General features: G+C 35.9%; 1 protein-coding gene across 1 annotated transcript in view; it reads right to left on the bottom strand.

Moving 5' to 3' along the window:
- Positions 1-27,631, bottom strand: part of NEMF (nuclear export mediator factor) — a 53,179-nt gene that overhangs the window by 15,737 nt on the left and 9,811 nt on the right. The window contains exons 5-19 of the mRNA XM_082385778.1: positions 23,652-23,800; positions 22,320-22,387; positions 21,257-21,343; positions 19,966-20,039; positions 19,024-19,094; positions 18,508-18,583; positions 18,058-18,120; positions 16,328-16,405; positions 16,036-16,244; positions 15,595-15,786; positions 15,150-15,213; positions 12,966-13,054; positions 6,578-6,681; positions 5,126-5,188; positions 291-403 (exon numbers count right to left, since the gene is read on the bottom strand). Of these exons, the coding sequence (XP_082241904.1) occupies positions 291-403; positions 5,126-5,188; positions 6,578-6,681; positions 12,966-13,054; positions 15,150-15,213; positions 15,595-15,786; positions 16,036-16,244; positions 16,328-16,405; positions 18,058-18,120; positions 18,508-18,583; positions 19,024-19,094; positions 19,966-20,039; positions 21,257-21,343; positions 22,320-22,387; positions 23,652-23,800 (1,500 nt within the window). The remainder of the gene's footprint in view (positions 1-290; positions 404-5,125; positions 5,189-6,577; positions 6,682-12,965; positions 13,055-15,149; positions 15,214-15,594; positions 15,787-16,035; positions 16,245-16,327; positions 16,406-18,057; positions 18,121-18,507; positions 18,584-19,023; positions 19,095-19,965; positions 20,040-21,256; positions 21,344-22,319; positions 22,388-23,651; positions 23,801-27,631) is intronic.

Genomic DNA, 27,631 nt, shown 5'->3' with positions numbered 1-27,631 from the left:
ACTGGAACAGTCTTTATCCCATATAATTACATGGATCACTCTCAAATCTTACCTTTCCAGAAAGGCCTTCCCTGACACTACATTCAAAATGGTAGCCTCTATCACTCTCTATCCCCTTACTCTGCTTTAAAAATAAACTTTGTTACCTGCCACTACATATCTATTTTTCAACACCAAAATGTCAACTCCATCACAAGGTACTTTGTCTGCCTTGTTCAATTCTATATCCTCACAATTTGGAACACAGTTGCTCTTACTAAATTAAGAAAAAGGACCACAGCCCTTATTACCTGATGATGGTACACCCACCACGCACTAGTGATGACTCGTGCATCCCAAGCAGCACTGTAGCAAAGTGCCATTGTGCCAGCTTCAGTCAAGGTCCGAGGGGGAATTGGTTCTCCTGTAATAACAATACTACAACGCTTCAGTACCAAAGTACAGACTTTCTAGAGCAAGACATGGAAACCACATGCAGCATAACAGGTTCACTCCTCTTATATTTTAAATAATAATACCACACTTTAATTTCAGTATTACAAGAAGTTACTATTTTTATTAAAAATGTATTTACAGGGCTTCCCTGGTGGTGCGGTTAAGAATCTGCCTGCCAATGCAGGGAACACGAGTTTGATCCCTGCTCTGGGAAGATCCCACATGCCACGGAGCAACTAAGCCCATGCGCCACAACTAATGAGCCTGCGCTCTAGAGCCTGCAAGCCACAATTACTGAGCCCGTGTGCCAGAACTACTGAATCCCACACGCCTAGAGCCCATGCTCCGCAACGAGAAGCCACCACAATGAGAAGCCCGCGCACTGCAATGAAGAGTAGCCCCCGCTCGCTGCAACTAGAGAAAGCCCGCGCACAGCAACAAAGACCCAACGTAGCCAAAAATAAATAAATAAAATAAATTTTTTAAAAAAATGTATTTACACAGCAGGTTTTTAAATGGTCTAAGTAAATAAAACAAGTCAGAGAAGAAATATCCTCACTTTTATCAGTAATTCTAACTTCATTCCAGATAATTTAGAAAAATCTATTCAAAGGTTGAAGACTTCCAGAATTACTATATATTGCCTAATTTGTCAAAATGAAGAGCATATTAATATACCCCTACAGTAAGAATTCAAATATTTTAAAATTGGGATATAATCCACATACCATAAAATTCACTCTTTTAAAGTGTACAATTCAGTGGGTTTTAGTATAGTCATAAAGCTATGCAATCATTACCATTAATTTCAGAACATTTTCATCATCCCCAAAAGAAATCCTGTATCTATTAATAGTCACTCTTCATTTTCCCAGCCGCTGGCAATCACTAATCTACTTTCTGTCTCTAAAGATTTGCCTATTTTGGAATTTCATATACATACCTGGCTTCTTTCCCTTAGCATGTTTTCAAGGTTCATTCATGTGAGAGCATATGTCAGTACTTCATTTCTTTTTAAGTCTGAATAATATTCTATTATATGGATACACCACATTTTGTTTATTAATCAATGGATCGACATACAGGTTGTTTCCATTTCTTGGCTATTATAATGCTATTATGAATATCTGCAAATAAGTTTGGACATATGTTTTCAATTATCTTGGAATACCTAGGAGTGGAACTGCTGGGTCACATGGTAAAATCTATGTTTAACTTTCTCAGAAACTATGAAACTATTTCCTATAGCAGCTAGATCATTGTCCATTCCCACCTGCAGTGTATAAGGGTTCCAATCTCTCCACAACCTCACCAACTGTTACTGTTTGTTTTTTTGTTTTTTGTTTTTTTGGCCGCCCTGTGTGGCTTGTGGGATTTTAGTTCCCCGACCAGGGATTGAACCCGAGCCCTCGGCAGTGACAGTGTGGAGTCCTAACCACTGGACCGCCAGGGAATTCCCACTGTTTTTTTATTTCAACTATTCTTGTGGGTGTGAAGTGGTATTTCTCTGTGGTTTTGATTTGCTTTTCCCTAACAGACAAATAATGCTGAGCATCTTATCATGTGCTTGTTGGCCTTTTGTATATCTTTGGAGAAATGTCTATTTCACATTTTAAAAATTTTGTTCATTTTAAAATTGCCTTTCTACTGTTGAGTCAGAAGAGTTCTAGAGTTCTTTGGATATTGGTCCTTTATCAGATAAATGACTTGCAAATATTTCCTCCCATTCTGTGGATTGTCTTTTCACTTTGATAGAGTCCTCTGAATTAAAGTTTTAATTTTGCTTAAGTCTGATTTGTTTTTTCTTCGGTTGCTTATGCTTTTGGTGTCATATCTAAAAAATGACTTCCTGGTCCAAGATTATGAAGTTTTACACCTTATTTTCTTCTAACAGTCTTATAGTTTTAGCTCTTAAATTTAGGCCTTTGATGCATTTAATTTTTATAAATGGTATGAAGCAGGGGTCTAACTTCATTCTTTGGCACATGGATATTAGTTGCATCAGCCTTATTTGTTGAAAAAATTATTCTATCCCCACTGAATGGCCTTGGCACCCTTGCTGAAAATCAACTGACCATAAACAAGGAATCTCAATTCTCTTCATTAATCTATCAGTCCATCCTCACACCAATACCACACTGTCCTGATACCACACTGACTGTTGTTTTGTAGGAGGTTTTGAAATCAGGAAGTTGGAGTCCTCCAATTTTGTTCTCTGTTTTCAAGAATGATTTGGCTAATCTGGGTACTCTGCATTTCCACATGAATTTTAGTATGAGCTTTGTCCATCTGCAAAAACAGGCAGCTGGAATTTTGAGAGGAACTGCACATATCTGTACATTAATGTGGGAAGCACTGCCGTCAGAACAATATTAAGACTTCTAATTCATAAACATTGGAAGTGCTCCCCTTTATTTAGGTCTTCTTTAATTTCTTTCAATGATGTTTTGTAGTTCAGTGTGTATGTCTTGCATTTCTTTTTGGTAAATTTATTACTAAATATTTTATTCTTTTGTAATGCTGTTTTAAGTAGATGTTTTATTAATTTCCTTTTAATATTGCTCATTGCTAGTATATAAAAATACAACTTTTATATATTGACCTTATATCCTAGACGTTGCTGAACTTGTTTATTAACTAATAATTTTTAGTAGATTGCTTAAGGTTTAAATATATAAGATTATGTCATTTGCAAACAGAGATAGTTTTATCTGTCCCTTACCAATTTGGATATTTTAAACTTTTTATTGCCTAATGGCCTACTTAGAACCTCCATTCAATGTTGAGTAAAAGTGTGGCAAGAACAGATGTGCTTATCTTGTTCCTGATCTTGGGGGGAAAAGCTCTCAGTCTTTCACCATTAAGCATGATTTTTAGCTGTGGATTTTTTCATAGATGTTCTTTACCAACTTGAGGAAGTTTCCATCTATTCTTAGTTTGTTGAGTGTTTTTATCACAAATGAGTACTGGATTATTACCAAAGGCTTTTTCTGCATCAATTGAGATCATCATGTGGTTTCTGTCCTTTATTTTACTAACACACTGTATTACATTAATTTTCATATGTTAAACCAACTTTGCATTCCTGGGGATAAATCCCACTTTATCATGTGTATAATCCTTGTAATATGCTGCTGGATTCAGTTTCCTAATATTTTGTTGAGGATTTTTGTGTCTATATTCATAAATGATATTGGTCTGTAGTTTTCTTTCCTGTGATATCTTCGTCTGGTTTTGTTATTAGGGTAATACCAGCCCTACAGAATGAGTTAACAAGTTCCTCTCTCTTTTATCTTTTGGAAGTTTATGAAGGATTGATGTTCAGTCTTCTTTATAAGTTCTGTAGATTTTAGGAATTTGAATCTTATTGTTTTGGTTAGTCTAGCTAAAGGTTTATCAGTTTTATCGATCTTTTCAAAGAACTAACTTTGGTTTTGCTGATTTTTCTCTACTGTCTTTCTAGTCTCTGTTTTGTTTATTTCCACTCTAATCTTTACCATTTCCCTTCCTTTCCTTACTATGGGTTATCTGCTTTTCTTTTTCTAAATCTTAATGTGTACAGTTTTGTTATTGATTTCAAATCATTCCTCTTTTTTATTATAGGTAGTACAGCTATAAATCCCTCTCTGAGCACTGCCTTAGTTGCATCTCATAAGTCTCAATAAATTTGTTTTCATTTTATTCATCTCAAAGTATTTTCTAACACCCCCTGTGATCTCCTCTTTGATCCACTGGTTATTTATGAGTGTGTTGTTTATTTCCACACATTTGTGAATTTTCTAAATTTTCTTCTATTAGTGGTTTCTAATTTCACTCCATTATGGTCAGAAAATTTACTTTATATGATTCATTAGTTTTAAATTAACTGAGACTTATTTTATAGACTATCATATGGTCCACCCTGGAGAATGTTCCATGTGCACTTGAGAAGAATGAGTAATCTAGTGTTGTGAGGTAGAGTGTACTAGATATGTGTAGAATCTAGGTAACCTGAGTGTTGTTCAAGTCTTCTATTTCCTTGTTGATCTTATAGCTAGTTATTCTATCCATGATTGAAAGTTAGGTACTGATGTCTTGAACTATTATTATTAAATTGTCTACTTCTCCCTTCAATTCTGTCAGATTTTGCTTCCTGTATTCTACAGCTCTGTTGTTGTATGCATATAGGTTTGTTTATTTATTATTTTATAAATTCATTTATTTATTTATTTTTGGCTGTGTTGGGTCTTCGTTGCTGCACGCAGGCCTTCTCTAGTTGTGCGAGTGGGGGCTACTCTTCATTGTGGTGCGTGGGCTTCTCATGCCAGTGGCTTCTCTTGTTGCAGAGCACGGGCTCTAGGCATGCAGGCTTCAGTAGTTGTGGCACATGGACTCAGTAGTTGTGTCTCGCAGGCTCTAGAGCGCAGGCTCAGTAGTTGTGGTGCACGGGCTTAGTTGCTCTGCGGCATGTGGGATCTTCCTGGACCAGGGCTCGAACCCGTGTCCCCTGTACTGGCAGGCGGATTCTTAACCACTGCACCACCAGGGAAGTTACAGATGCATATATGTTTATAACTGTTACATCTTATTGATGGATTGACACTTTTATCATTATAAAGTGTCCTTCTTTATCTGTATTAGTGATTTTTCTCTTATACTAAAAATATTTTAAACAAAATAATTAAAGTTATGAATAATAGAAATATATTACCTGTTGGATTCTTAATTACACAGCTGGTTGCTCCATGAAGGTCAGCATGTACATAAATGTCCCCTTTAAAACAAATAAGAAATAATACTTTAAGTCCTGTTTCTTTGTTTTTAAGTTGAAATTGTTTATTTACTTATTGTTTAATGGGTTCAAAATCCAAAAGGTATAAGAAGACATATAAAGAAAAGTCTATCTCCCACCCCTGGGAGATTTCTCATAGGCCTCCTCAGAGGAAAGCAATGCTAATAAGGCAGATTACAAAAATATTCACAGTTCTTCTCCCTCCCTCTATCCACACCTCTTTGCTCTATGACCTTGAAGCTTCTCCCATCAAGAGGTGGAGTCCACTTCCCCATCCCTCAAATGTGGGCTGACCCCTTGACCTGCCTTGGCCAGCAGAATGTGGCAGATGTGACCAAATGCCAGTTCCCAGCCTAGGCCTTGAGAGGGGCTGTATGCTTCCTCTTTTTCTCTCAGAAATTTGCCGAGTTACCATATAAGCAAGCCCAGGCTAGCCTGATGATGGGTGAGAGACACACAGAGATGAGTCATCCTAGCAAGTGCAAAGGTCCTGAGGACCATAGATGGTTGACAAATATGACAAACAGCCAGGAAGCCAGACTGAAGGAAAGTAAGAAATGAGGCTAGAGAAGAAGTCAGGAGCTTTGTAAGCCACAATGAGGACTTCTAGTTTTATTCTGAAGTGTGTGATAGCAACAAATGAATAAATGAGCAAACAGATGAATGCAGGAATGAATGGTCAACTAGGGAAAAGTAAAGTGCATGGTTTCTAACAGAAAAAATGAGCAGCCATTGTTTGCCATGGATAGTTCATCTGGGATTTGAAACTCAAAGAAGAGCAAAGCCCATACAGTTCCATGAAAGGCTCAGCTCACAATGAACAAAGTTAGAGAAGACAGAGACCAAGCCCTGGGTACCATGTAACCTAACCCTGTTGCTTTCTTTCCTGGTTCTGGATCCTCAAAGGACATCAGATTAGCTCTGACACTGATTATTGATTTCTGATACCCACACTGAGGGTTCACACAGTGAAGTGGTGGTTATCAGCAAACAAAAACAAATGAGAGGCCTTACAACACAGCACTTAAGTCCTGCTTCTAAAAGTGAAAAACGGTCACAAACTTCAGCACTGAAAAATTAAGCTTTTAAGAATTTGATCTACAGTGACTTTGGAGGATTGAAAGCTATTTTCTTAATGTAGTAGAAAATCAAAAATCTAATACTACAGATTAGCTCGGCATTACTACTTTAGGGATATTCACTTAAAATGTGAATCAAGTATCAAAGCACATATTCAACAAACCATAAACCATGAAATTCTTTCTACCAATTAAATCTGTCAAACAAAGGAGTACAAGATAAAAATCTACACCTAATATTGAGATAACCGATCCAGTTACTTAAAAGAAAATTCTTCAGAATTTTACCTACCTGGTGTCAAGTATCTTTTCACAATTATTTCATTCTGTTGCTGATCTCGTCCACCAATAATTAGATAGTTCTCTGAGCTAATGAACCAGAGGAATTTCTCAAACCTACCAAATTTTAAAGAAAAAAGTTAACATTTCTTTCCCTTCATGGTTGCCTGAATTCACACTTTTAACAAACAAAATAAAACAGAAAGCTCTCCTACCTGTGAAGGTTAAGACAACTTGATGGCTTAATTTCTTAAGACATCAAGCTGAATTTTACTGAAAACTTGCAATACAAACTGTCCTAGCATATTTCTTAAGACAGTCTCAGTAGAAAACAATTAAATTTTATGTTTAAAAAATATGTTCTCTCTTTATCTCCCTCCCATATAGACAGCCTTCTTAAACTGACGTTATAACAATGAATTACAAAAAGCAAAAGCATGAAATGTCACATGGTCCCTAGGTTTAGCTTTCTTTCAGTGGGGCACTGGATAGGCTTTGGGACCACTGATGAGAAAGAAAAGTTGTTTTCCCATTCTGTCCTCAATTAATCAACTGAATGTTTACATATATGATATTCTTTACAGTTTAAAAAAAATACTAAAAACCAAAAAGTGCTGTCAGAAGTGTAAAATTATAACTTTTCTCAAGAAACAAATTAACTTGGGTTTTCATGATTAATACATACCACCACGATAAAAAGTAAAGAGTGTATATTTGTATGACATTTAGAAAATGAGATGAACATAAATATTTCCTATTTTACATATGACTCGCAAGATAATTTTTTTATGATTTAACCTAGAATTTTAAAATTTCTGGTTAAAGATGATAGATTGAGCACAGGCATTAAATGAAACTTCCTCATAGTTCCCAAAATATAATAGCAAAAGGATTCTATTCCTATTTTCTAACCTGATTTTTTATTGAGTAATACATATACATGGTTCAAAACATGTTTTAATTACATAAAAAAGTATAGTGAGAGGTGCTACATCTCTTCAGTTCCCACAGCTACTACTAACCAATGGGCCATTAGCTTCCTGTATCCCTCTCCAGAGTTTCTTTATACATACAAAAGCTAAAATAAAATGCTTATTCTAAACCTTTTCTCTTTTTCAGACACAACACACTGTTCTGCATATTTTTTTCTTTTTTCACTTAAAAATATATTTTCCTCATTGCTGAATGGATGTACTATACTGATTTAACCACTTCCCTATTGATGGTAAAGAGGTTTGCAAAAAGACATAGACCCACAAGGACAAAAAGAATGTGAAAGATAAATCAAGGATGTATTTTGTAATCATCCTAGCAGAGGAATGCATAACTAACAGGCCAAAAAAAAAAAAAAAGCCAACTAATCAAAAGAAAGCAACAAGGAAGACAAAAAAGAACACAGAACAAATAAGACACATTGAAAGCTAGTAGTAAGATGGTTAGATTTAAACCCAAATATATCAGAAATTATATTAAATATAAACGTAGTCAATTCTCCAGGTAAAATGCAAAGACTGTCAGACTGGGGAAAAAACAATGATATATACTCCTTTAAAATATAAGGCTATAAAAAGGTTGAAATACAATGATGGAAAAAGATAATACCATGCAAATACTAACCAAAAAACAGTTTATACAGTTTTAACATCTCACACAGATGGAAAAAATAGATATAAGTTAAAAGGACATTTCATTAAAATTAATAAAAGGCTCAATTCACTGAGATGATATAACAGTTCTATATTTCTATCACCTAATTACATAGCCTCACATATATAAAGCAAAAGTGCAGAAGTAAAAGGAGAAACAGATAATCCAAACTGTATATTTAACACACTTCTCTCAGTAACTGGGAAAACAAGCATTAAAAAGAATTATAAAGGGACTTCCCTCGTGGCACAGTGGTTAAGAATCCACCTGCCAATGCAGGGGACACGGGTTCGAGCCCTGGTCTGGGAAGATCCCACATACCGCGGAGCAACTAAGCCCATGAGCCACAACTGGTGAGCCTACGCTCTAGAGCCTGTGAGCCACAACTACTGAGCCCGCGTGCCACAACTACTGAGCCCGCATGCCTAGAGCCCGTGCTCCGCAACAAGATAAGCCACCGCAATGAGAAGCCCGCACACTGCAACGAAGAGTAGCCCCCGCTCGCCGCAACTAGAGAGAGCCTGTGTGCAGCAACGAAGACTCGACGCAGACAAAATAAATAATTAAAAAAAAAAAAAAAAGAATTATAAAGGTGCCAAAGATTTGAACTTGATTGATAAACATGACCTGATATTTAGAGAAATGCACTCAGTAACTGTAGAAAAGACACTCTTTTCAACTATATATGAAACATTTATAAATAAAGCTGTCCATAAATAGACTGGGCCATAAAGCAAGTTTCAACAACAAACAACAAATGACTGAGATAATTCAGAATATCACCTCTTTTACGCAAATTAAGCTAAAAATCAGTAACAAAAAGATAACCAAAAACCCCCATGTGTTTGGAAAGTAATATACTTCTAAATAATGCATGAGTGAAGAAATCACCATGGAAATTAGAATATATCTTGACATGAAAGATAATGAAAATACTAAACGACAAAACTTTTTAGATACAGTTAAAGCCATGCTGAGGGAAATTTATTGCCTTACATATATTAGAAAAGAGGCCGGGGGAAGGGGGAAATCAATGAACTAAGCTTCTGTCTCAAGAAATCAGAAAGGGAAATGCAAATAAATCCCAAAGAAAAGTAGAAGGATGAAAATAATTATTAAAATAGAAAGCACACATATAATACTGGAGATCAATAGTCAAAAACTGGTTCTTTAATGATATTAATACTACTGAAAATCCTCTGGTCAGATTAATCAAGAAAGAGAGAAGGCACAAATAATTCTTGAATGAAAAGGGAGAAGTAATGAATGATTCTAGGGATGTTAAAAACTTAAGTGGAGGGACCTCCCTAGTGGTCTAGTGGTTAAGACTCCATGCTTCCACTGCAGAGGGAACGGGTTTGATCCCTGGTCAGGGAACTAAGATCCCACATGCCATGCGGCGTGGCCAAAAAAAAAAAAAAAAAGTTAAGTGGAATATTATAAACTTTTTGCCAATAAATTTCAAACTTTGGACAAAATAGACAAAGTCTTAGAAAAACATTGCTAACCAAAACTAGAAAATCTGAGTAGTCCTTTTATCTACTAAAGAATTTGAATCTGTAATGAAAAACTTTCCCATAAAGAAAACTCCCGGTGACTTCCATCAACATTTAAGGACAATTGATAAAGGAACACTTTCCAATTTGTTTTACGAGATAATATAACCTTGTACCAACAGTTAACAAAAACATTATGAGAAATGAAAATTACAGGTCAATCATATGCATCAATAAGATGTCAGAGAGAGAAAGAAAAGAAAAGAAAAAAGCAACAAAATTTTGAAAGCTGGAAAATAAATGAACAAGTGAGCAGACTCAAGAAGCTGAATCCTGAGCTGATGGTGCAAAAAGCCAAGAGACAAATAGACTTACACTGTATGACCCATAAAGAGCACAGGTACTGCTAGAAATAGGGTTTAAGATGAGGTTTAAAAACAGAAGTACTGGCTGAAAATCTGATCAAGAAGTAAGCACTTCCCTAGATCTTTCCAGCTCTGAACATGGTGGTAACTGCCCCTTCAACACTCTAACAGAAAGTCAGAAATTAATTCTCTAAAAAGGGTACAAAGAGGATCTCTGGACTAGGGGAAATGTATCACAGTTGTAAGTAGGGGTAATATATGTAAAATAGGGCAATTAAGTAGACATATGAAATACTGGATACTAAGACTCTCCAGCTTATTATTTCCACTGAGCTCCCAAAATGGTGATAGCCAGGTCTTCACTTTACAAATAGAAGAGAAAGAAGCTTTTGTGGGAAATGAGACCAGCCGAAAAGGCAAAAAGCTAAAGACTTCAAGAGTTCCACAGATGGCCCACACAGATCATTTTACAAGTCCAACAACCCACAAAGAACTTCCAATCAGCATTTTAATGTTCTGCTATAAAAAGTGAGTAGACAGTCAAGGATCACCAGACGTACACAAGTGAACGCTGGAGACAAAACCAACGAATAGAAAAAAGAAACTTGGAGAAGACAGACCTGCAAGAAAAGGATACTAAATAAAATGTAATACATCAAAACTATTCTCAGTTATAAAGAAACTAGAGCAGTAAGTTTTTTTAAAGTAACATTCAAAAAACCAAAAACAGCTTAAAATTAAAACATGATAGGAAGAAATAAAAGATTAAAAAATTCAATGGAAGGATTGAAAGATAAAGTTGAGAAAATCTCAGAATACAGAACAAAAAGTTGAAAAACAGAAAATGCAAAGCAATAGGACTGCTAAGGGGGGTGTCCCATATGTAAAACATGAGACTTCTAGAAAGAAAAAGAAAACAAAACAAAAAACCAGACAGAAGGTAGGCAATTTTCTAAGAAATAGTTCAAGAAAATTTCTCCAAACTGTGTTTCCAATTTAAAAGGCCCACAAAGTATCCAGCATAATGGATAAAAACATCGTCACCAACCTATATTCCTGTGAAATTTTGGAAAACTGAGAGGAAGAAAAAAAAGATCTAGAAGCTTACAGAAAGGCAAAAACAAGTTTCCTATTAAAATAGCAACTATCAAAATGACAGCAAACTCAAGATCAAATCTGGAAGTTAATACAATGGACAATGCCTTTTTAAAAGTCTGAGGGAAACATATATTCAAATTAGAATTCTATACGCATCCAAACTGTTATGAGTAAAATAATTTTTTTATACATTGGACACCTCAAAAACTTTACCTTCTACATACCCCTTCTCATGAAGCTTCTAGAGCACATAGTCCATAACCAAAGAAAAAGGAAGTTTGAGATTCAGGACAGAAGATACAACACAGAGAGAGGTTAAAGAGAAGTTCCAGGATAATAATAAAAGGAGATCTTAAAATGCTTACAGTAACCAATCTAGAACAAAGTACGTCAAAAAGCTCCAGGAAAGACTTCTGCAAGAAGATGATACTGATAAAATTCCAATGTGTTTGAACACACTTGGAAGCGAATTTGGACATGACTAATAAGAACAAAAATAAAAAGAAAGCAAATGAAACAATTATTAACTTCAGGGAAGATAAAATACTGAGCAGGAAAGGAAAATACTATATGATCCAGCTCTGATTACAACTTAAATATTCATAATAATGTTAACACAGAACATCAGTCTTGACAGAATTATGCTGTAAGTATATTGAGAAGCCAGGTGATGTGTGTGTATGTAATGGAGCACAAATGGAAAGAATAAAATCTTCATCTTTCCATAGTGGGAAGTTATTAATAGAGTGTAAAACAGAAAAAATAAGAAGCAGCAATATATTACTAAGAGAAATGGAGGTATATACCAAAAGATTCAGCTAAAAGAGCTAAAAGTTTCCTTGGGAGAGGAGGCAATAGGAGTAGGGATAAAAGTTTGTGGGGTTACTGGTTTTTTTGTTTTTGTTTTTGTTTTTAATTTTTATTTACTTATTTATTTTTGGCTGTGTTATGTACCCATCTCTGTGCGAGGGCTCTCTCCAGTTGCGGCGAGCGGGGGCCACCCTTCATCGCGGTGCGCGGGCCCCTCACTATCGCGGCCCCCCCTGCCGTGGAGCACAGGCTCCAGATGCGCAGGCTCAGTAGTTGTGGCCCACGGGCCCAGCCGCTCCGCGGCATGTGGGATCCCCCCAGACCAGGGCTCGAACCCGTGTCCCTAGAATCAACAAGGATGTTAAGCTGCCAACAACTAAATTGATGATTCTATCCTTGGCCGACGTCTCTCCGAACAGTGGTCTGTTGTCGAGGCCACTGGTGCCGTAGGTCCTGTTGGAAAAGTCCTCCATTTTAGGGTTTCTTCACTGTCCCGAAGCCACTCAAAGCCGAGCCAGCATTGCCTCCCGAAGTCCCGGGTCTACGACTAGCGGCGCCGCCAGTCACCGAGCGTTCATAGCCAAAGCCCAGGGGGTCCGGAGTCCCGGCGGCGGGGGTGGACGCTCAGACCCACAGGACGAGGCCGCTCCGCCCAAGCCCCGCTCCCCTCCTCATCTTGAGCAGCTCGGCATCCCCAGCCACGAACTGGGGAGTCCCGGCCGCACTAGGGAGCACGGGTCCTGGTCCACGCCGACGCTGGAAGGCGGAGCAGAGCCTCCGGGGCGTGGCGGAGCGAAGGACCTTCCCTGCTGGCAGAGAGCGGGCACGCGGGCCGGGCAGTGCGCGGCGGGTCCCCGCTCCGCTCCCCCGGCCCGGGTTACTGGTTTTTTAACAAGCTTTGTAGAACTGCTTGATTTTCTAAATAATGTGTATGTATAATTTTGATAGAAAGAAAAAATGTATTTTAAAAAGGTCCAATACTTACCAATACACTTTTCTTGCTTTCTGAATAGAGGTAACTGTCTGGACTTCTTTTAAGGTTTGCTTTGTTTTCTTTTCTGCTGATTTGAATGCCTATTTATAAGAAAAGAGTTTTTAAGTAATCTGTTGAAAATTTACTTAAATAACACCAAGTAAATGACAGGGGAAGAAATGGGTTTTTAAATGTCACAAATGGCACTATCTATACACACACACCATACACACATGAAAGTAATAAAATGGGGACTTTCCTGGTGGCGCAGTGGTTAAGAATCCGCCTGCCAATGCAGGAGACATGGGTTCGATCCCTGGTCCAGGAAGATCCCACATGCTGTGGAGCCATTAAGCCTGTGCACCACAACTACTGAGCCTGTGCTCTTAAGTCCACAAGCCACAACTACTGAGCCCACACCACAACTACTGAAGCCCGTGCGCCTAGAGCCCATGCTCTGCAACAAGAGAAGCCACCGCAATGAGAAGCCCACGCACCGCAACGAAGAGTAGCCCCCACTCGCCACAACTAGAGAAAGCAAATCAACGACGACCCAACACAGCCATAAATAAATAAATAAATAAATAAATTTTTTTAATAAAATGAAAAAATTTTGGCCTTAAATATTAAAATGATTTGTATACAAATATCTGCTCAAGACCTACAAATGAAAAAGAGTTCATCTGTTTACCATATACTCAGTGCCACCATGTAATAGGCTTTGGGCTAGATGTCAGAGACACAACAATGAACAAGACAAAGTTTCTACTTCCTACCCCACTGGGGTCTAGGAGAAGAGACATGTATAAAATACATAATTATTCAAATAAACATGGTAAATGTTTCAAAGGATGCTATGAGAGTACAACAAGGGAACCTAATTTATAACTGATTATGGTCAAAGAAGGTATTTCTGAGGAAATGGCATTTAGGCTAAAGCCTGAAGGATTAATGGAATTATCAAGGCAAAGAATACAAAGAGCACTGTAAGCAGAAGGAAAAGGCCAGCGTGACCAGCAAGTATGATCACAGGGTAAATGAGGTTGGAGAGGCAGATAGAGCTAAGTCATGAAGACCACTCATTTAACAGATATTAACGTGACTATGTTTCAGGCAATATTCTAGGGACTGGGACACAGCAATGAATAAAACAGATAAAGATCCTACTTTCATGCAATCTACATTCTAGAGGGAAGACAGATAAACATATGTTGGGATGGGTGTTTTTAAAAAAGAAAAACAAGAGTAAAAAGGGAGTGATTGAGGTAGTATTATTTTTACTATGAGTAGTCAAGAAAGGCCTCTCTGATAGTCTTACTTAAGTAGACACATGAATGATGAGGGGGATCAAACCATGAAAAATCTGAGGGGAGAACATTCTTGGCAGAAAGAGCAAGTGCAAAGGCCCTGAGAAGGCAGTATGGGCCACTGATGTAGGAACAGCTTAAGATCCCACTGTAGCTGGAAACAGTGTGTAACAAGAGGAGTGTGGGTGATGTGACCAGAGGGAAGCAGATAGGCCTCCCGACCTGATCCAGGCTTTAAGGTGTCTTGAGTAAGATGGGAAGAAACTGGAAGATGTTGAACAGAGAGAAATGACTTCATTTTTTTATTTAAAAGGATTGACTGGATATGAGAAGAGTCCAGGATGACTCCAACATTTTTTTAAAATTAAGTAATTTATTTATTTATTTATTTATTTTTGGCTGTGTTGGGTCTTCGTTTCTGTTCCAGGGCTTTCTCTAATTGTGGCAAGCGGGGGCCACTCTTCATCGCGGTGCGCGGGCCTCTCACTATCGCGGCCTCTCTTGTTGCGGAGCACAGGCTCCACACGCGCAGGCTCAGTAATTGTGGCTCACGGGCCCAGGTGCTCTGCAGCATGTGGGATCTTCCCAGACCAGGGCTTGAACCCATGTCCCCTGCACTGGCAGGCAGATTCTCAACCACTGCGCCACCAGGGAAGCCCCAACATTTTTAACTTGAGCAAAAAAGGGAAAATTACTGAGATAGAGACCTGGGGAAGAGAGGGTTAGGGGAGAAAATAAATACTGGAAATACACACATTTAAAGCAAAATTAAGTTTGAAAGGTATTTCTGAATTTGAAAACCTCATTTAAAGAGAAGAAATAATTAAGTCCATTAAATTAATAAAGCAGAGAAAAACAATTAACGTTCACTCTAAGAAATATTAAGTACCTTCTCAGCAGCTTCAACAGTCTTCTGTGTTTTCTTAGCAGCATATCTCTTGTGATCATAATACCTAGAAAAATATATCTTTTAATTGTAGATAAAATCTTCGTTCTTTAGTTTTCTATTTATGTTATTTCTAATTTTACAGACTCACAAATCATCAAGAACAACTTTAAATACTTTTAAAAAAGTATTTCACCTCAAAGAATATACAGTCAAAATAATGATAGTTCTTATCCTTAATACCCTAACAGATTTATTGCAGATAATATTTTACCTAAAATTTATACTTATGGGAATTCCCTGGTGGTCCAGTGGTTAGGACTCTGCGCTTCCAATGCAGGGGGCACAGGTTCAAACCCTGGTCAGGGAACTAAGACCCCACATGCCGTGCAGCGTGGCAAATAAATAAATAAATAAAATAAAATAAATACTTAAATTTATGACTTACTTTTTGGCATTGGCATATGCTGACAAGCTGAGATCAACATCAATAAGCAATGGCCTATTTTTCTGAGGCTTTTGCAGTTGTTTATTCTTTTGCTTTTTCTTTTTTCCTTTTGGTGGTTCGGTTTCATTTTTCTCAGTACTGATGTCACCATCAACATCATCATCTTCCTCCTCTGATAACAAGTATGGATTTCTATTAAAAATATTCAATAGTATTTCACTAATGTCAATGACATCACTTTTTTATTTTCAATTTTTTTTCTCACGGAAATTATAAATGGTTTACAGTACTTAAATAGTTGCATTATTTTAATGTAAATTAATTTTTTTCTGTATTTTCAAAGATAAATTTCCAAATAAAAAAAATTTTAATGAATACAGTGAAAAATTAAATAGCAAAATAAAGACAAGCACTAACTGCTTAACTAAGAATCAAACTTACCTTAGTAGCATTGTAACATGATTTGTTTGTAGTTTTAGTTCTTTGATTGCATTTGCAACAGGGTCTCCTTGAGCTTGGGCTTCTTTCACAATTAACCCGATTTCTGTCCAGTCTATCTGGTTGGCTAAAGCACTTCGAACAACCTGAATGGCTCTGTCAACTATTTGTAGGTTCATTTCTATAAGCTCTCCTTTAAGTTTGTCTATTTCCTTATGAAATAAACCAAAAACATTTGTTACAATGCCAAAGTTACCATTTTTGAAAAAGTATCTGAAAAAGCTAAACATAATACCTGAGCCTGCTGAAGAGCTTCTAATCTGTTTTCGTGATCCTTTCGGACATTGTCTAATTTCTTCAATGCTTGTTTTTCCTTTTGTTGACAAAACAGAGTTTTTAAAAATTAGATTTATTCTACCTTCTGTACCTTCTCTCTTTTACCTCCTGAAACTCACTATCCCACCCCTACTTCTGCCCCCTCAATGTTGTTACCTAACTAGCTAAAGTTCCCCATAGTCCATCTCCCCAGGTCTATCCTACCCCAAAGTGTTTCATGCTCCAAAATTACCTCTCCTGACCATCTACATCCCATTCCCTATATAGGAAGGTATTTTGATTACAGTTTACATTGTATGTAAGATATGCCCCTACTGCCCTTGCATTATTCAAGCAGGCAGAATTCAAGACATTTTTCCCTATGGCATTAAAGTTTGGGGGAATGCATTTTTAGCATTAATCCCTAAAATAGCTTCCTTTTATTTTATTGCTGCTTTTAATTTTCTCAGCATTATTTCTAGTATTTTACAAAGTATTCTTTTTCCTAAATTAACAACACAAAGGCTCATGGTAGTTATGTGAACTTTTATACAGTCAGCCCTCCGTACCTGCAGATACAAAACCTGCAGATATGGGAGGCTAACTATATTCACTGTACTACACCATTTTATATAAGGGACTTGAATATCCTTGGATTTTGGTACCCACAGGGGCTCCTGGAACAATCCACTGCAGACACCGAGGGATGGCTGTATAGCATTCTATCACATGGAACTTACATATTAAGGTTACTGATGTGGGGCTAATTTTGTAACACTAGTAATAGCATCACCAATTAGTGAATGTTTGCATGCTGGACGTAATATTAAAAATATTTAAGTTATAAGAATGGTGACTATTAAAAGAACACACAGTGATTACTAAAATAATTCACGGGTATTCTGATGTACATAAAAACATGGGGTTCAATGTTACTCTTAAATATCTGTTTACTTGCTAAAGTGCTGCCACCATGTGGCAATCACACTATGTAACTCATGTGACCCACTTGCTTTGAAATTCCGCTCTTGTTAATTTTTTACAACCGAGGTGGGGAGGATACAGAGATTCACATAATTTCAAGTTTTTGCACACATATTTTAAGATTCTATGAATATTTTTGAAAAATTGCATCAAGAGCGACTTTGGCCATTTTCTAAAACTGTTCTGCAGTAAAAGCTCCCCAAACATGGTCAAATGCGCTGGGAAAACAAAACACAGCATATTAAACCCTCCTTGTGGAGTCATGATACATGCAAAGCATATTAAAGGCCTAGTTCAAAAGCCCACTTTAAAAAAGAAAACAGTTTAATGATAAACAAATATATACTTATTTGTATAGAGAAAACTATTCCCTCTCCTTTGGCCTATTTAAAAATCTCCTCTTTGAAACACTATTCCCTTTACAGCAAAGTTTGAGAAGCTCTGGGTTGTTGTAATAAAGCAAATCATACCAGGGAATAAATAACAGGCCTCCTTCCCACTGTATTTTCTGGTTTAGAGAATATTTGATATTCTAATGGAGCAAATGAGCGTATTTTTTTTTTAAACACTGATAGTTCCCCTGGACCTTTATTAATATACCAAGGGATCAGGGCATTCCCAAACTACTTCTAAAAGGTTGCCCATTCCTGGATGAGAGCATCACCTACCCAGCAAACCACACTCAAGGCTAGTTGGTTTATATAAATGTTTTTAATAACACCATACCTGTTGTAAAGCTTTTAAATCTATTTTCTGACCTTCTATCTTGGAATAAAATTCATCTACGGCCTTATCAAAAAAAGAAAAAGACAATCAACTAGCTGGAAAAAAAGCACACAAACATGGTCTCTGCTTCAACTTGCATACACAGAATTTTAGGGTCCATTTTGTTTCATAACACCACGCAAAGAACTTGAGTAGATTTCCAGTAAATGTATTATACAGCTAAGCAGTCAGGAATCAAATTAAGTTCAAATCTTTGGTCCTTCATCTTGAAATAAAGAGGCAACAAACATTTCCACTAGTTTGTATCTGTGACTGCACTGGTTTTTAATGTCCAGATTCATAATGATTGTAAAGCAGAAATATTTTCAATTTCTCAATCAAAGCAAGTTGATATTAATTTAACAACTCACATCATGCTAACTGGTCAAAAAACAGAATCAGAAAACCCACCTTGTCAAATGATTCAAATTCTATATATGGACATTGTGAATGTTGAGAAAACAAGAAAGGATGAAATTCCTCATACCTGTAAAACATATTTACCAAGAACATTAATAGGGACTTCCCTGGTGGTGCAGTGGTTAAGAATCCGCCTGCCAATGCAGGGGACACGGGTTCGATCCCTGGTCCAGGAAGATCCCACATGCCACAGAACAACTAAGTCCGTGCGCCACAACTACTGAGCCTGCGCTCTGGAGCCTGCGAGACACAACTAATGAGCCCGTGTGCCACAACTACTGAAGCCCGCACGCCTAGAGCCCGTGCTCTGCTACAAGAGAAGCCGCCGGAATGAGAAGCCCACGCACCGCCACAAAGAGTAGCCCCACTCGCCGCAACTAGAGAAAGCCCGCACACAGCAACAGAGACCCAATGCAGCCAAAAATAAATAAATCTATTTAAAAAAAAGAAAAAGAAAAGAACATTAATAAACACCCAAAGCAAATTGACCCATGCCTACATACTTACGTGAGTATGTCTTCGGTTGGTTTATCTACTTCCAGGCTTGGTTTTATTTCTCTTTTCTGAATGATATACCCCTACAAAAATCCAACATTAAAACTAATTTCTATTCATAATTAACAGATTTACTTTCCTTGAATGATATTAATTTTATTAACTTACAAAATTATTCTAGTTATAAACAATCAGCATTTGTCTGATTGTATCATTTCTCAAAGTGATGTTTTTAAGACTCACTAAGTACCATTAGAAAATACTGACTTATTCATATGAACAAGAAAAAAACAGGGAATAAAGAAAATGAAAACTAATGATTTGATAAAGTGGTGAGATTATACATGTGCATTTTGCTTTTTTCTTTCCATTTTTCAGATGTCCTGCAACTTAAAAAAGCCAAAAGCACTTTACTTCCAGCAGAAAAATCTTCGGTTCACTTTGCCAGTAGGAAATTTTAATTCATTTTAATAACTGGGTGCAGGGTATATTTGGAGTGAATTTAGCTGTAATTAATCAGAACTTTTCCTGAATGTTTTTTGTAAGTAAAGTTATACTTTGAATAGGGAAGAAAAACAAGATATGAGGTAACTCAGAGGATATTTAATAATTAAAAAGATGTTAATCAGTAAATTTTTGGAAAGTGCTGGCAAATTAAGATGTGCTTCTCTATCTAAAATCAACCTAAGAGGAAATATTTTCAAATTCCTCAGCTTTTCAGGAGTGCCGGTATTGACTTGACCCAGTACTCTGTAGAAGATTTAAGGAACAGAACAAAAATCAGAAACCAACAGCAATTAAAAAAAACTACCCTAGAATAAGCATATTACAGGTGTTAAATTTCCAAATTACAACAAAAAATTTACATATACTGATCCTTCAATGAACATTTAAATTCTAAAACTCTAAATAAGTAAAATATCAACAATATACAATAAGTATATGTGGCGCCACCTTTCCACTGAAGTTGGATGTTGTTTTCATATACTCTTCTGCTTTCTGAAGACAAACAAGTACTTTTTCAATATCTAATAGGGGAATAAGAAAGGAAAAAAGAAGTGCCAATCAACTGTCCATAACTATTATTAAACATCTATGTAGAAAACAGAAAGTGCTTATGAAATAATACAAGTTGTTCAAGAAAATTAAATATAGTTATTTCATGTTTATAACCAGTTTATTAAATAAGAATACATTTTGGCCAGCTTGTTGTCCCAATAGCTTTTATTGAATCCATCTTTCCCCTCATGATATGAAAGCCACTTTGTTCATATGCTAAATTCCCATATATATTTGGGCTTGTTTCTGAATTCTTTATTCTGTGTATTCCTTCTCCCAAAACTTAACTTTTAATTACTATAGCTTCATAATATATTTTAATTTATGAAAAGATTATACTCCATCATTACTATTATTTTCCAGAGTTTTCCTGAACATTTTTGTATGCTTTTTATTGCACATATCAGATTCATTTAAAAAAGGAAGTGCAATAGCAAAAATAACAATACCACCTGTCGGCATTTCGAACGGGATTGCACTAAATTCATGTATTTCAGAAACTAAATCATTCACTTCAAACATTCAATTTGTATTTTTAAATGCACAAAAAAATTTTACATTTGTGCATCATAAAAATGATCCCTAAACCTTAAAAAGTGATATAAATCCCAAAATATAAATATCAAGAATGATTTTTTTTCCATTTTACATGAGAATCTGCAGATAAAAATTTGTCAAAGACCAAAGCTTCCATTTTCCTTATATTTCCTCTAATTTTTTATTATCCTAATCTGGAAGTTAATTTAGGTTCCCTTAAGTAGTTACAAAAGCCTAATTCATTATAAAGTCACACCACAGCACTTACAGAATTAAAATGCATAAATAATGCTACTTCTAGAAGCCCCTCAGGTTCTGAGTCTGAAGGTGAATAATTCAACTCCTTCAAGCCTTGTACCAGAGACTGTCTCAAGTGCAGTAACCCCTTCCAAAATTTAGGGGGAGGGAGGGAGAATATTCTAAAATCAGAAGGTAATAAGGTAGGTCAAGAGATTAAACTGCATGTTACTACGGATAAAGCGTCACATTAGAGTAGGAAGTCAGGAATACCATATGGATAGAACACTAACAGGTCAAATGTTTTTAAGTCTAGAACTACCCACTCACTTATTACTTTTTCCAGAAATAATTTTCATAGGTTTAAAAAAATGAAATAAAAATGGGCAAAACTTGTAGCATGCACACATACCTTTACTTTCAAATTTTTCATCCACTTTGACACTGCCAGAGAATCCATTTTCTATAAGACAGTGTTCAATGAGAGCTGGTCCACAGGCTATAAAAGCAGAGGATATTATTTGTAGTATTTTCCTATAAAATTTCACATTCAAAATACTAACGTATATCCCAATATAAATGATCTACTCAATAACAATAGCCAGTGAAAATAACAATTAGTTTATCTATTTTGAAATGTTATTAGAAATGACAGTTCAAGTATTTATAAAAATTTGAGACTACAATAAAATTGTAGAAGTCAGTGCAAAAGTTATAGGAATTTAATGGAATTTAGCCACGTATAAAAAGGATTATAAACCAGGAATGAAAGGTTGGTTTAGCATCCAAAAACTGGTTGATGTAATACATCATATTAACAGAATAAAGAAATAGAAAAATCCAAACTTACAAATTTTACACATGCTATACTGACAGATGCAAAGTTTTAAAGATAACTTTTTAAATGCATTCTAAACAGTAACTCCTGTAGTAATCAATGGTACCTGCCTTCTCATATGTCCTCCCCAGATTCCTTAGTATAGGGATAAGTGATGATTTTCTCAAGTGTAAAAGTTGATTAGATTATCTTTACCCTGGTTATCAGCAGCACCTGGCAGACCCTGGAAAGCCCTGAGACTCACCAATAAAAAACAAAAAGCAAAACAAAGAAAACCCAACCAAGCTAAGTGACTATTAAACCAAAAAGAAAGACACTGAAAAAAACAAAAAAACAAAAAAAAGATTTCTTAGAAAACTACAGCTGGCGCTCAAGTGCTAGATAACATAGTTTGTTTACATAACTGTATTGCTTTCAAATAAGATGTAACATAAAGGTCAAAGTTCATATGGTACAACAAATTTCTCTTTCCTTGAAAATAAACACTTATTTACTCAAAAGATCATTTTAAACTCCTTTCTACATTTATCAAGTTGTTCTAATTTTCTACTAGAACTAGATTTCAATGTGTTACATATATTTCTAAGAAACCATATTATCTTACAAACACTTCATTGCTCTATATAGGATTACTCACGAAGTAATGGGTTAAGAACTCTCTTCAGTAGTTCACCCTTAGGTGCACTGGCTATTATTTCAGTCAATCTGTGAAACAAAATTGACACACTCCTTACTATCTTATATTTAATAAACCCTACAGCCATATTCATATCCACAGTACTTTCATATGCATCAATTTGCCTGATCTTCAAAATACCCTAAAATATAAAAGGAGTTAGTTCACTTTATAGGTTAAAAAAAAAAAAAAAGGATCATAAAAGTAATTTATCTAAGTTTAGTAGGTTCCTGAACAGCAGACTGGGACTTGAAACCAAGTTTTCCAAGGAACATCAATACTTTTTCAACTAAGTCATACCGCTTATCGTCAGCATGCCCATATATGACATGAAAGACACATTTTTATGCAACAGTTAAATGTAGTTTGTGGAGACTGGTGATATATGGATTTTTTAAAAAAATTTTATTGTAGTTGATTCACAATGTTGTGTTAGTTTCAGGTGTACAGCAAAGTGAATCAGTTATACATATATCAATACATATATCCACTCTTTTTTTTTTAGATTCTTTTCCCATATAGGCCATTACAGAGTATTGAGTAGAGTTCCCTGTGCTATACAGCATGTTCTTACTAGTTATCTATTTTATATACAGTAGTGTGTATATGTCAATCCCAATCTCCCAAGTTATCCCTCCCTGGTGATATATCTTAACACCTGAAATGGCTTTACCTAATTAAACATTTAGAAAGAACTCAAGGATGCTGTGGGCCACAGTATTCCCCCCCAAATCAGCATCAACCTCACCTGCAAACTTGTTAGAAACGTAAATTCCTGGGATCTACACCAGATCTACTTAAAACCTGGTGGGGGCGGGGGGATCTATATTTTACCAAGCCCTCTAGGTGATTCTGATGCATTCTAAACTTTGAAAACCACTGCTGTAGCCTATTAGCAAAGCCTTCCAGCCAGAAGAGTACAGTTATAGTCAGCACCTTATCCCACCATACTCCTATTTTTTAACTAAACCAGAATTCCTATCTCCTTTTGCGCTCTGCCAAGATATCCATTTGTCTTCTCACAGAACAGCTAATAAATTCCCCCACTTTACCAAGAAATCATAAACATCTGAAGTAACACCAAACTTAGATTAAAAAACATACATTTGCTACTCCCAAATAAGGCTTAATTGCTTACATCTAAGCGCACACTTATGTAGTTCAAGCAGCCCAAATTTATTTTATGCAAGTAAACAAAATATTTTCTTATGTGACAGTTCTTTCATATTCTGACATATGATCTATTTTACTATGTAATACAATATGAAATGAGTTAATAGACAAACATGTTACCTTTCCAAGGTAAGCAAAGGTTCAGCAGCTCTAGCATGATCAACTGGATAGTGTTCACGAACAGCAAATTTAACATCATCTGACTCATCAGTTCGAAATCTTAGGATATTTAAAATTAGGTACTCATAATCTGTAAGAACAATGTTCCCCTGTAATAGAATAAAATATAATTTAATGCTTTTCCCAAATCATTCTTAAATCTTCTTAAAAATTGAGAAAGAAAATGTAGTCTCTTAAAAACCCAATCAAGGCTATAGAAATGAAGTTACAAACACAAAGCATTTGAGCTGCATCTAAACAGTGCTCCTTGCACTTGCCCAGCACAGACTATGAAATAAAATAAATCTAAACACCCCAAGTTTGAAACATAATGAAGGAATCTAGAGCAACTTTAAACTCAATTGTCTGGTGGTTCTGCAGAGGTCACTATTAGAAGCAGAATAATCAATTAACACCTTGATGACCACCAATTGAACTTAATGTTGCACTTGGTTGAGGCAAATCTACAAACACTGTGGCTTATTAAGAAAAACAACATATATTTCAGAAGCCAAACACAGAGCTATTTATACTTTCACCTGCAATTTGTCTTTGAATAGCAATTAGTTATACGGAAAAATCAATAAAGGTCGTTATACCCTTTGACCAGGAATTCCACACTTGGTTATGTGGCCTAGTGTAATAACTCAATAAAACCAAAAGCTACATGCTTAAACTGCACCTTATTTACAATAGAAAAAAACTGCAAACAGCCTAAATGTAAAAATTGGAGATATTGATAAATAAATTATACCAATATGACAAAATATTTAAAAGCTGTTAACTTAAGAAGACTACGTAGGACTTACCTAGTGGTGCAGTGGTTATCTGCCTGCCAATGCAGGGGACACAGGTTCGAGCCCTGGTCTGGGAAGATCCCACATGCCGTGAAGCAAGTAAGCCCACGTGCCACAACTACACAACTAGAGCCCGCGCGCCTAGAGCCTGTGCTCCGCAACAAGAGAAGCCACCAGAATTGAGAAGCCCACACACCGCAATGAAGAGTAGCCCCTGCTCGATGCAACTAGAGAAAGCCTGTGCGCAGCAACGAAGACCCAACACAACCAAAAATAAATAAATAAAATTGATTCTTTGAAAAAAGACTATGTAAAAAAAGTAGCAAGATGTTTATAATGTTAAGTAAAAAAATAGGAAGACAAAAAAATCCTCTATCCTGGGAAGTAGAAGGCAAATGTATCCTGGGAAGTGGAAGGCAAACACTAGGAAAAATTAAAATACTTATTAAAGAGTGAGGATTAAAAAGTCTTTTTAAAACTTAATATTGTTACATAATCTTTTCAATAAAAAACAGGGGAGAAACCTAATGAAAATAAAACTTCCCAAAAACACAAACTTCCAAATTTATTATAGACAGTGAAGGTTGTTGTATAATTAAAATACAAAGAAGAATCCATGAAAATAAATGGTCACAAATGCCTTAGCAAGTACTTAGAAGGTGGTCCCAGAAGACGGTGGGAACAGCCCCAATCTCATGAAGAATAACAGGTTGCAAGACAATGTTAACTAGATGGGGCCACCATTCACCTTGATCACAAATATACAGGAATACCTCGACATTATTGTAGGTTTGGTTCCAGACCACCGAAATAAAGCAAATATTGCAATAAAGCAAGTCACATGAATTTTTTGGTTTCCCAGTGCATATAAAAGTTATGTTTACACTATATTGTAATGTATAATAATATAATGTAAAATATAATATATAATAACACAATGTATAATATAGTGTATGAAGATAATAACATACTTTAAAAAACAAGGTACGTACCTTAATTTAAAAATACTTTATTGTTAAGAACTGCTAACCATCATCTGAGCTTTCAGTGAGTTGTTCGTAGTAACATTAAAGATCACTGATCACAGATAACCATAAAAATATAATAGTAATGAAAAAGTTTGAAATATTGTGAGAATTTAAAAAATGTGACAGAGACATAAAGTGAGCAAATGCTGTTGGAAAAATGGCACTGACAGCAAAAAATTACTTGATGCAGGACTGCCACAAACCTTCTATTTGTAAAAAATGCAGTATATGAGAAGCATAAAGCAAAGCTCAGTAAAATGAGGAATGCCTGTAGATAACCTGAAGTTACTAGGTGTTCAAAGAGTAGGACCTACTGCTAAAGGTTCTAACTTCAAAGAAATCATGCATTTAGAAATTTAAACATTTAACTTAAAGAACAGAAATGTTAACTGGAGAAGGAAAGTAGGAGACTTGGATAGAAGTCCATATAGTGTCTGATTGGTTCATAAAGGTGTGACTTGAAAAACAGACCTGGCCATAGGACCTGGCACATAGAACGTGCTCAATAAATGTTGAATCAAATTGTGCAGTTATCTAGAACATCTGGAAGATTCCAGTAAGGCAGTTACTTCCCTCAGAGGGCTTTCTTTAAACCAAGGTTTCCCAAAAGTATTCTGTTAAGAACCACTACTCCCATTAAAAAGAAAAAAATTCTGTGATCTAATAAGTTTTGGAAATTCTATGTAACATATCCTTCCCTAGGGGATGTACACATCACACGATCATATTAAAGGCACTGGTAAGTCCTAGAGTTAAAAAAAATTTTTTTACCTTATTTATTCTCAAGGTTCTTCAAATTTTTATGACTAGGGGAACCATTTTTCTAGGCTATTATCATATGGAAGTGGTGTCGAGGAACTTACTTGGGGAAATACTGCACTTGTCTCTGATGTACTCAATAATCCACTTTCTAATCTTACTTTCTCCAGAGTCTTTCTTACTGGAACCTTCTTTTCACAAATTAATAAACTGACTTTCTTAAGTGAGTCTGAATAGCAACAGCCTCTTTACCCAAGGTCTGATCAACTCTAGATAATCCATACATCAAAATTCCAGACATGAAGGCTAGAAGCTCAGACCCTGGTATAAAGAGAGGAGAGAGCAATCTTCAAGATCTACTGTAAGAATCAACCAAAATACTTCTCTTAAATACCACAGTGAGTACTGAAAATTCCCAAGCACATACTCTCATATATAAATCCTGAATATCTATTCCAAACTCATCATTAAGTGGACCTCTGGAACCTAGACAGTACACATGCCAATTGCACAGAGCCTTCAAAACAGAAAGACCCTAAATGCAAGGGGGTATCCTGGATTGAATCCTGGAACAGAAAAAAGAACATGAGTAGAAAAACTGGTGAAACCCAAATAAAGTCTGTAGTTTAATTAGCAGTAATGTGCCAATGTGAATTTCTCAGTTTTGACAAATGTACTATGGTTATATAAGATGTTAACATTAAGAGAAACTAAGTGAAGGGTATACAGGAATTTTCTTTATTATCTTTGCAACTTTTCTACAAATCTAGTATTACTATAAAATAAAAAAATTATTTAAATTTTTAAATGATAATAAAGACTTTTTTATTCTGTGGAAAGAAATTTTACATCATTAAGTGCTAAGTTTAAACTGAAAAAGGAAAAAACAAACAAAAGGAAAGGCCCATGTCTGATATATAACTTAAACTTCACAATGAGTTAAACCTAAGGCAGCCTGCAATTAGTTACATTCTAGAGATTTCTCCCCCCCCCAATGAAAAAAAACCTTCTCTTGTTTTATAATTGGGGTGGGCGGGAGTGGGGGAAAGGGATCATAAATAGGACACCAAACATAACAGTGGGTTACTTTGGGATGAGGAACTGGTTGGGCCAGAGGTGATAAGACCTTCAATTTTAATTCTACAAACTTTTCTATATACTGAGAATGTATTCGTGTACTACTTGTATAAACATTTTTAACTTAAATGGTAGTCTAGATAATTCTAACTATTGTCCTACTGAGAAAAAGAAAAACTAGACAAAATAGAAAGCAAGTCTCTTAAGAAACAAAAAATGCAAACAGGCAGTAAACATTTATAGGATCAAAATCTAGCAGAGGAAAACTCAGAAAGCTGAG

This window comes from Balaenoptera borealis (assembly GCF_965194805.1).
Source record: "Balaenoptera borealis genome assembly, chromosome: 3".
Taxonomy (NCBI): domain Eukaryota; kingdom Metazoa; phylum Chordata; class Mammalia; order Artiodactyla; family Balaenopteridae; genus Balaenoptera; species Balaenoptera borealis.
Note: the sequence above shows the minus strand (reverse complement) of the source record. Positions and strands in the feature narration are given on the sequence as shown.